This window comes from Rhea pennata, chromosome 1 (assembly GCF_028389875.1).
Source record: "Rhea pennata isolate bPtePen1 chromosome 1, bPtePen1.pri, whole genome shotgun sequence".
Taxonomy (NCBI): Eukaryota; Metazoa; Chordata; class Aves; order Rheiformes; family Rheidae; genus Rhea; species Rhea pennata.
In genome coordinates this window covers 208,365,841-208,378,431 of record NC_084663.1, presented here as the reverse complement: position 1 = coordinate 208,378,431, position 12,591 = coordinate 208,365,841, and the positions used below count along the sequence as shown (strand labels likewise).

At 45.1% G+C, this 12,591-nt stretch overlaps 1 protein-coding gene across 2 annotated transcripts in view; it reads right to left on the bottom strand.

The window, feature by feature from the left end:
- Nucleotides 1-406: 406 nt before the first annotated feature.
- ME3 (malic enzyme 3) overlaps nt 407-12,591 on the bottom strand; it is a 99,249-nt gene continuing 87,064 nt past the window's right edge. For both annotated transcript variants that reach the window (XM_062567357.1, XM_062567356.1), the window contains exons 8-14: nt 5,707-5,804; nt 4,665-4,778; nt 3,888-3,993; nt 3,175-3,317; nt 2,077-2,250; nt 1,538-1,636; nt 407-677 (exon numbers count right to left, since the gene is read on the bottom strand). In XM_062567357.1, coding sequence (XP_062423341.1) covers nt 516-677; nt 1,538-1,636; nt 2,077-2,250; nt 3,175-3,317; nt 3,888-3,993; nt 4,665-4,778; nt 5,707-5,804 — 896 coding nt within the window. In that variant the 3' untranslated portion in view covers nt 407-515. The remainder of the gene's footprint in view (nt 678-1,537; nt 1,637-2,076; nt 2,251-3,174; nt 3,318-3,887; nt 3,994-4,664; nt 4,779-5,706; nt 5,805-12,591) is intronic.

Here is a 12,591-nt window from a genome sequence, read left to right as displayed (position 1 = left end):
CAACAATGCCATTTTAGACTCATGGTTTTGATAAGAAGTCATTGAGTCTCTTTTTTTTTTTTTTTTTGAGAAGATGATCCCTAGGAATATTTTCAGCTAGATGTCCATCTTTGCAGGACTCCTGTCACTTGTGAGGGCTCTCTGCCTCCCTCTCTACCTGCTTTTCTACACCCCAGAAGTCATGTTTTCAAATGAAGGACTGCAAAGGTGGCAACACCGTTTTAGGAGGCTACAGCACTTTATATGATGGCAAAGCCTGCATTGCAGCTGACTGTGTGAGGCTGCATTTATAGTTGCTCTTTCTCCTTACAGTACTGAGCGTCCAGTGTTGGCCCTGTTTTATTCCTTATTGATGTGCTCCCACAGAGAAAAGGCAGCAGAAAGTAAGAGAGAAAAAAAAAAGGACTTGGATTCAGTTACATTTATCATTTTGCAACCCTGGAGGTGCGTTTATGTCAGCAATGATATGAATGAGGGAACTGATGGAAAAAAGAGAAAACAGTTCTCACAAAAACTTATACATCTTGCGTTTGCATGGCTGCGGCGGGCCACCTGTAATTGTCGATAACAAACGAATCGTAATCAGGACTGTAAACGAGTCGTCTCACGAAGGCTTCCTTGTCTGCTGGCTCGGGGTACCAAGAAGCAAGATTATGCTTGTAGGCCCAGTCAACAACCTGCAAAAAGATACGCAAAATAAGGTGAGGAAATAATGCTGACATGTTTATTCTTGTGCCCAGTTGAAAATAACTGCAGTTCAGCCCTAGTCATACCTTCCCTCTTTTTTTTCCTTCAAAACTGTGGCCTGTTTTGCTCACTTCTCTTTGTGCAGTCCCCTGAGTCAGCTGTGCTTCATCCCTTCGGTGAAGGAATAAAAACTGCCTGTGGTTAGTTATTAGCTGCTTAGAAATGCACTCCCCTGCCCTAGTGAAATGGTTGCAGTGCACAATTAAAGGAGGTGAAGAGCCATTTAATCACCACCACTCATAGCCTTAGCTCCTCAGACACACTGTTCATCTCTCAGCAACTCCCATCAGGCCAATGTGATTTTCAGTGGGTGCTCTATCTGCTTGGAGCATGCTGCTTTTTTGGAAGCCTGAGCAGGAGTTAAGAATCAGGTGTATACCAGACAAAAATCCCCAAATTTGGCAAGCAAGCTCAGATCCAAAACCATATTTAGGTGCTTAAATTCCTATCAAATTCAAAAGGAGGACAGGTTTCACAACAATTTGGAGCCTAAAACCTTCTAGCAACTTACTCCGTATTTGATGTTAACCCTAAATCTGATTTCTGGAAGTCCTGAGCAACACAACTCCAAGTGATAAAGCACAGCTTTGTTAGACATCCAGAATCAGGAGGCATTTTTCAAATTTGGAGCTTAATGATAGGAAAAATGGAAGCAGCAATTCTGCCATGAATACTGGATTCCTGAGAATCATTGCTTTAGGCTACGGTATAAGCAGAAATAAAAATCACAAAACAAAATGGTAATTCCTCCCCTCTCTACCACAGAAAGTGGAAATAAATGAGTTCTTACTTTCACAGCGATTTTGAAGGACACTTCTCTGATACTATCCAAGGGGGGATATAGTCGTCCTTCTGCAAGGTTCTGCTCTGTGACCTCAGCTGCAATAGACTAGAAGAAGAAGGTCGTTACAGTGACAGTTTTAAGCATGTGCCACATTCACTAGGATTAAACACTGAAACCCCAGCAATGATGGAGAGACGAGTAACTCTCAGTGCCAAATGCTGAATTTTTCCAAACGCGTATGTGTAGGATTTCATTCCAGACTTAAAGCTGGAGCCAGGACAATGGAAGCGCTCTGCTTAGGCAGGTCCTGAACACAGGTATAAAGGATGGCAGTCATGTAGAACGAAGGAGCCCTGTCACACCTCCTGCAAGCACCTTTGTAGCCACAAGGGAAACACGAGACTTCCCTGAGACTGGAAAAAGCTACAGCCTTTTGCTGAGACTGTACATTTTTCACTCAACGGGTTCTAGAAAATACATCTAGTAGGTGCATGTGCACCTTATCATTTTTTTTTAGAAACAACAGTGAAATGCCACTTGCAAACCTCTGCTGTTGTGAGGAAGATATCGTCAGAGATGTGCCGGACCCCGCAAGCAATGACTCCCAGCGCCACTCCCGGGAAGACGTAGGCGTTGTTTCCCTGGCCAGGGAAGAAGGTCTGTCCGTTGGGCAGGGTCACCTTCGAGAATGGACTCCCGCTTGCAAATATTCCCCGGCCCTGATCAAAGAGAGAGAAAGAGACATCCAAATGTGGAAAAGATGTTTTACATTTCTGCTGCTCTCCACAATCTGTTCTCAGGGGACAAAGTGGCCAATTCTGCAGCCAGTCAGCAGGAAGTGTCTCCATCACAGCCAGGTCTAAGTGAGAGTCCTTTAGGGCCTGGTCACCAGAGCCATGCAGCCGTACCAAGCACTGAGCAGGTGTTTGCACTGCTCAACTGCAGGTGCTCTGAACCTGCTGAGAAGTTGTCTCTCTTCCTCCCTATTGACTGTCTTTGGAGTGCAGAGAGGCTCCTAAAGTGTGGGGTGAAGACCTGGGGGCAGTGTAACTGTCCCAGCCAGCGGCACTATAACAGGGAAGCAGGAAGTGAGAGCAAAGTGGAGAGTGAGCTAAGGCCTCCTCATTCCCCCAGGTCAATGCACATGGCAATAATTCTTGACTGACATTAGGTCTGAGTTGGGTGACAAAACTGTTACACAAATTACCAGGGTGAAAAAACATAGGGGCGAGTAACTTGGGAGGATGTGGTATCTCAAGCAGACAGCAGCAGGCAAGGCAAGCAACTGCTTTTTTCTATAGGATCACTAGGTAATTCAGGTCGGAAGAGACCATCAGGATGTTTCTAGTCTGAACTTTCGCACAAAGCACGGTCACCTCTGAGGTCAGACCAGGTTGCTCAGGGCTTTACCCAGTGGGGTACTGAAAGACTTCCAGGACAGCGGCTGCATAACCTCTCTGGGCCCCTGTTCCACTGTCAGACTGTCCTCAGAGTGTAAAGATTTTTCTTTATAACCAGTGTGAATCCTCATTTCAAAATATGCTCATTGTCTCTTGTCCTCCCACCATGCACCGCTGTGTTGTCCTTGGTATGGTCAAGGACATGCCATGCGCTCCCAGTTTCACTCTGTTGAGATCAAGTACCTCGGTGAGGCGATAGCACTGCTCCGCTGTGCACTCTGCTTTACTTGTGGGGTTGCTCAGGGCAAAAATGATGGGCCGCTCGTTGAACGCTGCCATGTCCTTTAAAATCCTCTCAGTGAAGGCACCTGTAATGGCTGCAACACCTAAAACAACAACAGCAGAGTGAGCAGGTGCTTTCTGACTCTCTGAGTTCACTGCATTGCACTTATCTCTCTTGAATGCTAACAGAACTGCAGGAGGGAAAAGACTCCATCTCTGAAGATGCTGGCAGGAATGTTACACTGTCATGTTACGGTGAGATTAAAAGTCCTATCTCAAAATAAAGCCCTCTGTTCCACCAGGCAGGATAGAGATCAGTTTTGGGGATAGTCTGGTTGCAGTGCCCTCCCAAAGACCTGCCTGTGGTACCTGCCATCAGCCTTGTCCTGGCTGGGCTGCCTGCACCTTGCTCAGTGCTGAGAGCCCCAGATTCTGCCTTGCCTTGACAACTTCCTCTGCAGCCCTGGCAGTAAGAGTTTCTACAGGTCCAACAAAAAGGAAGCCTGTGCCTCACAGTCTAAGAGAAAAGGATGTAGAGAATTCAGCTGACAAAATCGGGGCAGAAAAAGCTCAATGTGTGTTGATTGGGAGAACAAAAGGAGGCCCTGCAAGAAAGACAGAAATTCTACTAAGATCTGAACAGTGGTAGAAAGGTCACATTAAGGGAACGCCACCTATAATTGCTGTAGGCTTCACTTTCTGCACAACCTCCTCCAGTGTGTTCACAGTGGGGTGGTCCTGGGCAAACATCTCTTTCTCATGGTTCAGGTGGCTCCTCCCCTGTGAGGGAAAAGAAAGAGTCAAATTTAGGGCTGTTGACAAAAACTGGAGACACAACTAGTAACTCATCAGTTCATTCCTTCTCCCAGCCCTGTTCTTCAACCAGGCTCCTTAAAGCAGTCTCTCAGCACCAACCAGTCAGGCACTGAGTAGCTGACACAATGCCATGTGGGGTGGCCTCTGCTTCTATCACCCCCTTCAAAATGCATTGCTTGCATAGAGGAAGGATTTGGCTGGCATGGCAGAAGGTGTGCAAGTAACACAAGTCTCCTGGAGCCTAGGGAAGACAAGGGCAGAGGCCCTGAGGACCCAGGGAGTGCAGAGCGGAGCTGAGCCATGCTGGAAGACAAAGTAGGGCACAACATTGCTGTGCCTAATACTTCTGACACTGCTTGGTAACTAGGGCCATCTAGCATTACAAAGCTATTGAGACAGCTGAGTATCCTAATGCTTTACTAAGTGGCTGAGTCCAAAGCGCTGCCTTTAGGATAGTCAGTGGTATACTGTTGTACCCACAATGTGTACCCAGCCCTGCTGAGAGCAAGAACAGCCCTATCGACCCTGGTAGAACTACAGCCCTTACTGCAGGGCTGAGCATCTGCCTGCTCTGGCCTCACTCGAGGGTGTGGGAGGTGCAGGGGAGTGGAGCTCAGCATTAGAGACAGATCTACCTTGACAATCAGACCCTTTGAGTCCACCATCCAGATTTTTCTGATGGCATCCTCTCGTGAAATTCCTTCCTTTTCCATGGCCATGATGATGAGATGAGCTATGCCCATCGCAGCCTGGAACACAGAGGCAGTAAATAAACATCTCACTGGGGTAGCAATGTCTTTTGGAGAAAGTTTTTAAATAAGGGATGTGTTGGGCCACTCTGCACTGCAGAAAGCAGGGAGGCTTTTTGCTCTGTGGTTGTACAGACTCTTGGCATAAGACATATTTTAGCATTGCAGGTGCTACCATAAACCAAAAAGTAATAGTCCAGCAGAGCAGGCTGCCCATTTGAACAGGACTGGGCCAGCCTGAAGAGTAAGGGCTGACTTCCTCAAATGCAGTGGGTTTCTCCAAGTGGCTGAGGCTGCAGCAGTGGAGTTGGTACCTTGGCAGGAAAAGGCCATCTCTATCATTCATCTGGCTGCTGCAGGGGAGGGCAAGGGGCATACACCAAACATGAGGACATTAGTGATGATGCCAGCACAGAGGAGAAATGGAAGTGCTGCATCTGAAGGACTGCCAGTGGAAGAATCCACTTTTCTCTCACTCCTACCTGAAGGAAGAAGCAGTCCTGGACAGGCTTACAGTCCTTTGAGCCAAAATCATTTTGACTTTGTTGTTAGAGAAGTTCTGTTTTTCCCTCAATACCATCCCCGAGGTCCTGAAGCAGTATCCTTGAAGCTAATGCAGCACCCTGCCTCATAAGGGACTCTGCTCAAGTCATGTTAAAGCCCCACTGATATATGGGCAGCCTGATAACATCCAAGAGGCCTGCCCAGGACTCACAGGCCACAACATCACTGCGAGATAGCATCACTGATGCAACTTCTATGCATCAACCAGATCCAGCTGTGGGGCCCATTCCTGCCTGGTGACAATTGACCTGCTTCTGTGGTTTGTCTTCATGAAGCTAAGCCTTACAAAAAAATTCATGGTTAATTTTTTGCTAAATTTTGATTTTAGGTGATATTTAGGAACAAACTTCAAGAACATTCCTACCTCTCCAGCTCCCTGGAAAACAAACTTATGGTCAGAGAGCTTGTTCTTTGTGATCCTTAAGGCTGCAAAGATGCCAGCTACTGCAATGGATGCAGTGCCTGAAAAGAGAGAAACATTGTGAGATGATCTTCGTAGCAAAAAGACTGTCTACAATAGAAGTAGACAGTAACAGCGTACGGTACGCTGTTAGAAACCTTGTGGTAGGAACCCTTTTCTCAGGCCCTGTCACTACAGAATCTGAGTGTGTTCCCACTTCAAAATATTTATCCTCAGAAGATAACCCAAACTCTTTTAGGTTAAGAAGCCTCCAACATTTCCTATTTTCTTATCAGTCCATAGGAGCAGGGTTTTAATTAGCCAGCCTGGTGTGCTACCAGGCACCAGCAAACACATCAGCAAACTAAATAGGAGCAGTTAATGGCCAAAGCATGACCATGAACAGTGAAACCAGCAGATGGTGCTGCTACATATGTGAAGGATGTGGAAAATAAATGGGAGCTTTACCTGCTCCTGTAGTGCAAAAGCCAAAGCTAACCCAGAAACCTCTGGTATATCATGGCATCAGGGAATGATTTTCTCTCTTGCTATTTCCATAAACCTTACAGAAAACCTAGCATGAGCAGTTATTCTGGCAGAAAAGTACTGTTACTGAGATGGTTTATTTTGCTTAGGGAACTGATTGATATAAGCTACTCTGACAAAGAGAATGTTTATTGTTTAAAACAAAAATGACTGTCAGTACCATCACATCACCAAAGTTTTCCTCTTGTAACTCAGATTTGTTTAGTTCTGGTCTAACTCTCTAAATGAAAAACTAGTGCCACCTAACAGAGATTCTGGTTTAGCAGAAGTGCCAATGGCCACGCTCCTGCAGCAGACGTCAGTGCCTCAGCAATGCAACAGCATCATTTAACACTTTTGATGGCACCACAAACATCCGTGTTTTAGGTATAAAATGGACTAGACTAACAATTTAATATCACAGATTGTGGTTTCTTAGGCCTCTTTTTTGCAAGGAATCACTTGAGAGGCATACTTCAGTACTGAGGACAAACTCCCTTCACTGGCTCAGAAAACAGTTTGTATCAGTTTATTACCAGATACGGAACATCTGGGTTCAGTAAGTTTAAAAGGGAGCTTGGGCAGGGGAGAAAAACAGCTGTTGAGTGCTCTAATGCTTGAATATTAACATTTGTCAACTCAGACAACTGAAGGATATATGTGAAGAATTTCCTCTTGTTTCTTCTGTACGAAATCTATCTTTTTAAGCCACATTTATAGTATATTTACCTCGCAAAAGGCCATGCCATCTGACTGAAAGATAATGAACATCCAAGGAATTTATAGGAACCTCAGAAAATTTCATACTTTTTAGATTTTGCTTTTTACACATGTCACATACCTATTTCATGCTCACTCTCCTCACTTCAGTAAGTCTATAATCAGCAGGACCGCTTGGTTTGCTGCCATACCAGATCCTAAAGACAGGACTCCTCTGAACAAACATGTATGATTCTGCTCATCCTAAAGCAGACATCTGAATTAGGTCACGTGAAATGCGTACTACAAGTGTCTCTTTACCACCATCATTCTTTAAGTGAGCTAAAATAACTGGCTGACATGTAGCCACTTACACTGCAGGTATATAAAGTTTGGAGAGAGGGATCCCACTCTAGCAGGCTGAACTGCAAAGAAGTAGGGAGAGATCAAACTCCTACAGTCGTCAGCAATGCCACACTTGTGGCATGCAGTGGAAAGACTGTGAACACCTACACATATGCACACACGCACGGTGGGGAACTATCTCCCCCTGCTTACTGCAGCTGTGTCCACATCCCTGTGTGGGTGGGACCGGGTGGCTGATCAGAGGAAAAAATCTGAAAGTGGAACAACTGCAGCAGGACAGTGTTAGTCTTGAGACAGGTCATAGCATTAGTGGCAATATATGTCTGGGAAATATTTAAAAGAAGAAATGTAACTGGTGAAGTATCTTGTTTCTCTTGGTTCTCTCCCAGGCAAAATTGCTTTCTACCCTGCGATTGCTGAGGCATCTGATGGGACAAATGCTGGTTTCTGTCTGGGTCTGCAAATCCATTTAAACAAGTGAAAAACGTCTGTGGAACATTCTGCAGAGGGACTCTGAGTCCTTTCAAACATGTTGTGAGCAAGCATGTGGGGAGTGGGGTGTAGGGGAAGAAAGGGTCTGCAACGCGATGCGCGTTTCGCTTAGCGGAAGCCGGGGACAGGGTGTGCCCTTACTCGGCTCCCTGAGCTCGCATTACAGATCTGACGCAGTAACAGCAGGACTCTGCTCAGCTCTGCCATTCCTAATAACGCTCCTCTCGCTCACCAGCGAGTTTCTCGTCCTTCCATGTCTCCCAAACTGCATCTCAACCCCCCATTACTCAAGCAACAAAGTTACTGTACCTTGGCCTCAGCTCAGTATTTTTCTTTAATAATTAAAACTTCAGAGCATGGAACATTAGAGCATCTCTATGGAGGAGGGTTCACAGCTGGTTTGTATAAGGAATTGGCTAATCAGTGTGCCTCAATTCTAAAAAGACCATAAAATGAGATGGAGGAACAAAAGCTGTCACCATGAGTTTTGGCAAGAAAAGAACAACTATCCTTCAACAAGTTAATCTCTCTGTTTTTTCAAAGAGACTGAATGCCAATATTGCAGATAACTACTTCCTTAAGTAATTAGCAAGAGCCAGCTTGGCTGGTCTGTATCTGAGGTGGGGAGGAGATTCGGAGGGTCACAGAGAGAAGAAAGGAAAATACTCAGAAATCATCTCATTCTTTCAAGACTCGAAGTGAATGCTCAAGATAATATCACAAAATAGCAAGTAGATCTCAGGGTCATCTCCAGGGAGTCCACAGTAACTGGGCTAGCAAAGAAAAGAGCTATTTAAAATTAAAGTACATTCTGGAAAAATGGCAATCCCAGCAAGAATTAATCTGCAAGACTCAGGCACATTGAGAATAATGTGAACGTTAAGGAAAAAAAAAAACCTGAAACTGATTTTCCAGGTACACTAGTGTAAGTCAGAACAAGCCCCATAGATGTCAGTGGAGCTGCACTGGAGCAAAACCAAGAAGAAAGGCTCTGCTTCACCGCTTCAAGATGGGGCACAAATGGTAAAGCCTCCTGCTCAGCTGACCCATATCTGAGGACTGCTATCCTACTTTCAGAGTGGGGAGAGCAGACAGAGAGATGAATGGTCTCACATACCGAGTCAGAGGCAGTGCTGGCACGAACACTGCAGGGGAAGTCCAGCCCAGTGCTGATGTCAAGGTTGTATGTATGTATGTATGTTGTACCAGATATGAAAGCACCCAGTGGCTAAGCGGACATGAGTGGAAACAAGGACACTGGGCACGTTTGGGAACCAGATTTCCCCCCCTTGCTATGTGCTGGTGCTGCCCTGGCCCTGTTGACCCATATCCTGTCTCAGTGGAGCAGAGTATCTGCCATAGCATGGTGGCAAGAGAGCTGTGTGGCATGGGAGAGCAAGAGGAGAACTTCCGAGCAGCTGTGAATTGTTCAGAGCCCAGAACTAGCATCTGGGCTGAGCCAATTCTTTCCGATAGCAGCAGCGATGGGAGCATGCACCCACACAGATGCCCATTTCTTTATACAACGCCCACGCAGGTGATTCTGCCTGCAACACAGCATACTGGAGGAAAGGATGGCCAAATTCAACTTCACCTTCTAATTTTTACCCTTGCCCCTCCTCCTTACACATTACCCCATCAAAACCATGCCAAAGTTAGGGCCCAAGGAATAGCAAACATCCGTTTAACAGCTCCAGGAAAGTGTAGCCAAGAAAATATATCTAAATTTATGGATGCAGAGCAAGCACAGAGCTTTTCCAAATCCTGGTTCACATTAATTCCCTGAAGCAGTTGCCATTCAGCGTTACTGGAAAGTGAGGTGGACCTTGTCCAGATGCACTCCAAATACATCATCAAAAGTTAAATACAACAAAGTTGAAGCAAAGAGTTGCTTAAGTGTTTGCAGATCAAGGTCTTCACCTCCATGGCTTTTGGTTATTGTTAGCCTTCCCCCAAGGGGCCTCAGAAAGACATTAAGAAAGCAAATCTAGAAATAGTGCAGACCATGTGAACGAAAGTAGTAGTGACAAGCAAGGCATCAATGCTCAGAGAAGGAATTCACTTTTTCCAGCAACAGGTTTAGGAACACAGGTGACTCAGAAGATGTTCTCTGGAGGTGGAGGTGTGATGTCTGACAGCAGAGATGCAGATCTCAACCTAAAGTAGATGCCTAACGAAGATCAAATGAAAGTCATCTCTAAATGCCTATTTTTCTCTTTGGACTGTAAAGTGCTTGGACTGTAAACTGCACTGCCTTAAAATTATGCTACAACCTTGATCAGTAGTATTACCTTCAAATGGAGGTACAGCCATTCTGTACCTCCATTCTGTGCAGTCTGCCAGACAGCACATATGGTGACTGTGGGTTTGCAACACGCTGCGCTGTTCCAACAAACTAAATGCACATGTTCATAAAGGCAGATGATACCAGGCAGCTTCTCAAGAAAGCATCCCCTACCCCACCACAGCAGTGGAGGCTCTGTTATCGCTTTATGGCAACCACATAATCCAGAAGCTCAAAGCACAGACTTACTATGTTCCATTTTGCCTCCTTATCCTAGACTTCACCTAAAGATTACAGAAATCTTTATGCAGATGTATTTTATGGTGTTCTTTACTGCAAAGAAGCTTGCAATGGCATTTAGTGAACAAGGAAACAGTGAACAAGAAAAGCAGGAGGGGAAAGGGGACCAAATGTAACAGTCCTGAACTGACAGAACACATGGATCAGATCTTTCTGGCCCTGCTCCAATAAACCCAAAGACAGTGAGGCTGGGCTGTTCTGACACGGCTTGTTTAGCAGTCAATGATTGATTCAGATATGAGTCTAGGAGCTGGCCCTTAAATAGTTAACTGAAATATCAAGGAAAAATGCAGAAGCTTTTTCTGCTGCTGGGCACAACAGGTCCAAAAGGGTCTTGTAATGGTGAATCCCTATAGGAGAGAGAACATCTATCTTCAGCCAGGGTAAACCCCACATGGAAAGTGTGCTGTTCAGGAGCTGCCTGGCAGGACATAGCCTGCTTTGTTCTGCAGCACGGTATCTTCCAGTGCTCCCTTCCTATTGTGCTCCTCTCCCTCCCCTATCCCCTCTTAGTTTCCTGTGATAATTACTGATGCATTTTCCACGCCAGCTGAAACAACAAACTAAGATACTGTACCATTTTAATCCGCTGAAATTACTCAATGTGTTGCCAAAAACTAGGCTTGCTCCTCAAAGCATATGGAAACGTGTCTGCAAAATGGGCCACGTTTGCATAGGATTGCTTTCCAACCGCCCAAATGTTTGAAGCCATTCGGATTGTAGTTCTGGAGTCTGGCTGTTCTTAACCCTACTAAGACCTGGGAGCAGTACTCTTCCAGGCTAAGACACTGTTTCCTAAAGTGTCCTGGAAGGGTTATCTTTATCTGTTAGATAATGATAAGGGTGCTTGATGGTTCCAGAGACATTATGAGACTATGAAGTAGTCAAGAAACCAACAAAAAAGAGGAACCATTGCCTTAAGGACTGTGAGAAGACTCAAGAGAGGTTCTGTGGAAAGGAATCATCCCTGTGCATAGTCCATAGCCCATAGTGGAGAGACTATGGAAATACAAAGGTCTGAGCATTTTAAAAGTAGCTAGTGATTAAGGTTTCCCATCTTGAGGTGCCCTAAAAAAGTCTCATTTGTAGGATGCAGCTGTTTTGCCTATTTTAGAAATCAAGTCTCTTCACAGAATTTCAAGCTAGATATGGAGAAATCTAAAACACTCAAAATCAGTGGTAAAAGCTGTCAATGCATTAAATCTAGTTCTAAGAGACCGCCAAGATGCCTGGAGTCAGGAGATACCAGGGTTTATGCTTCTGTGCACTATTCTTTCTGCCCTGCCCATATGTGTGAAAGGCTTTTGAATGATATGATCAGACAGAATTAAATAACACATAAGAGATTTCTTTTCTCCATTTTCCTGAGTTAGCCTGTAGAACAGCTTCTGCTCAGCCCAGGAACAGACTCCTACTGATTCTTCTGGGCATGCCTTACACATGTTGCAAGGCTGAGCTAGAATTGGATGACTAGATAAAGAAAAATGTTACATCCAACTAAAACTTCAAGAAGGGCCAGAAGGAGGAACCAGGGAATCACAGACCAGTCAGCCTAATCACAGTCCCTGGGAAGATCACGAAGCAAATCCTACTGGATGGTATGTCTCAGCACATGAAGTACAAGAACATGACTGAGAACAGCATGGATTTCCTAAGGCAAATCATGAGATAACTGGCTATGCAGACAAAGGTAAGATGGTTGGTGTTGCTTACCTTGACCTGTGCAAGACCTCTGAAGTGATCTTCCATAGCAAACTTGCTGCCAAATTGAAGAGATACAAACTGAGTAAGTGGACTGTAAGGTGGGTGAAAAACTGGCTAAACTGCTGGGCTCAGTGGGTTGTGGTGAGTGGTATAAAGTGCAAATACAAGAGTTCCTCAGAGGTCAATACTGAGGTCGATACCATTCATCTATTAATAACCTGGATGACAAAACAGAGTGCATTCAGGCAAGCTCATGGATGGTAACAAATTGGGGATAATGGTTGAAACGGCTGTCACTCTAGAGTGAGTTCAGATGAGGGCCATCAACATTCTTAGAGTGGGAGGATACAGGATATATGTGGTGGGTTGAGGGACCTGGGTTTGATACAGCTGAGAAGGCTAAGAGGACATCTAATTGCTGTCTACAATTACTGGAACCAAAGGAGAGTCACTTCGTGACTTAAGACTTTATTCTGATG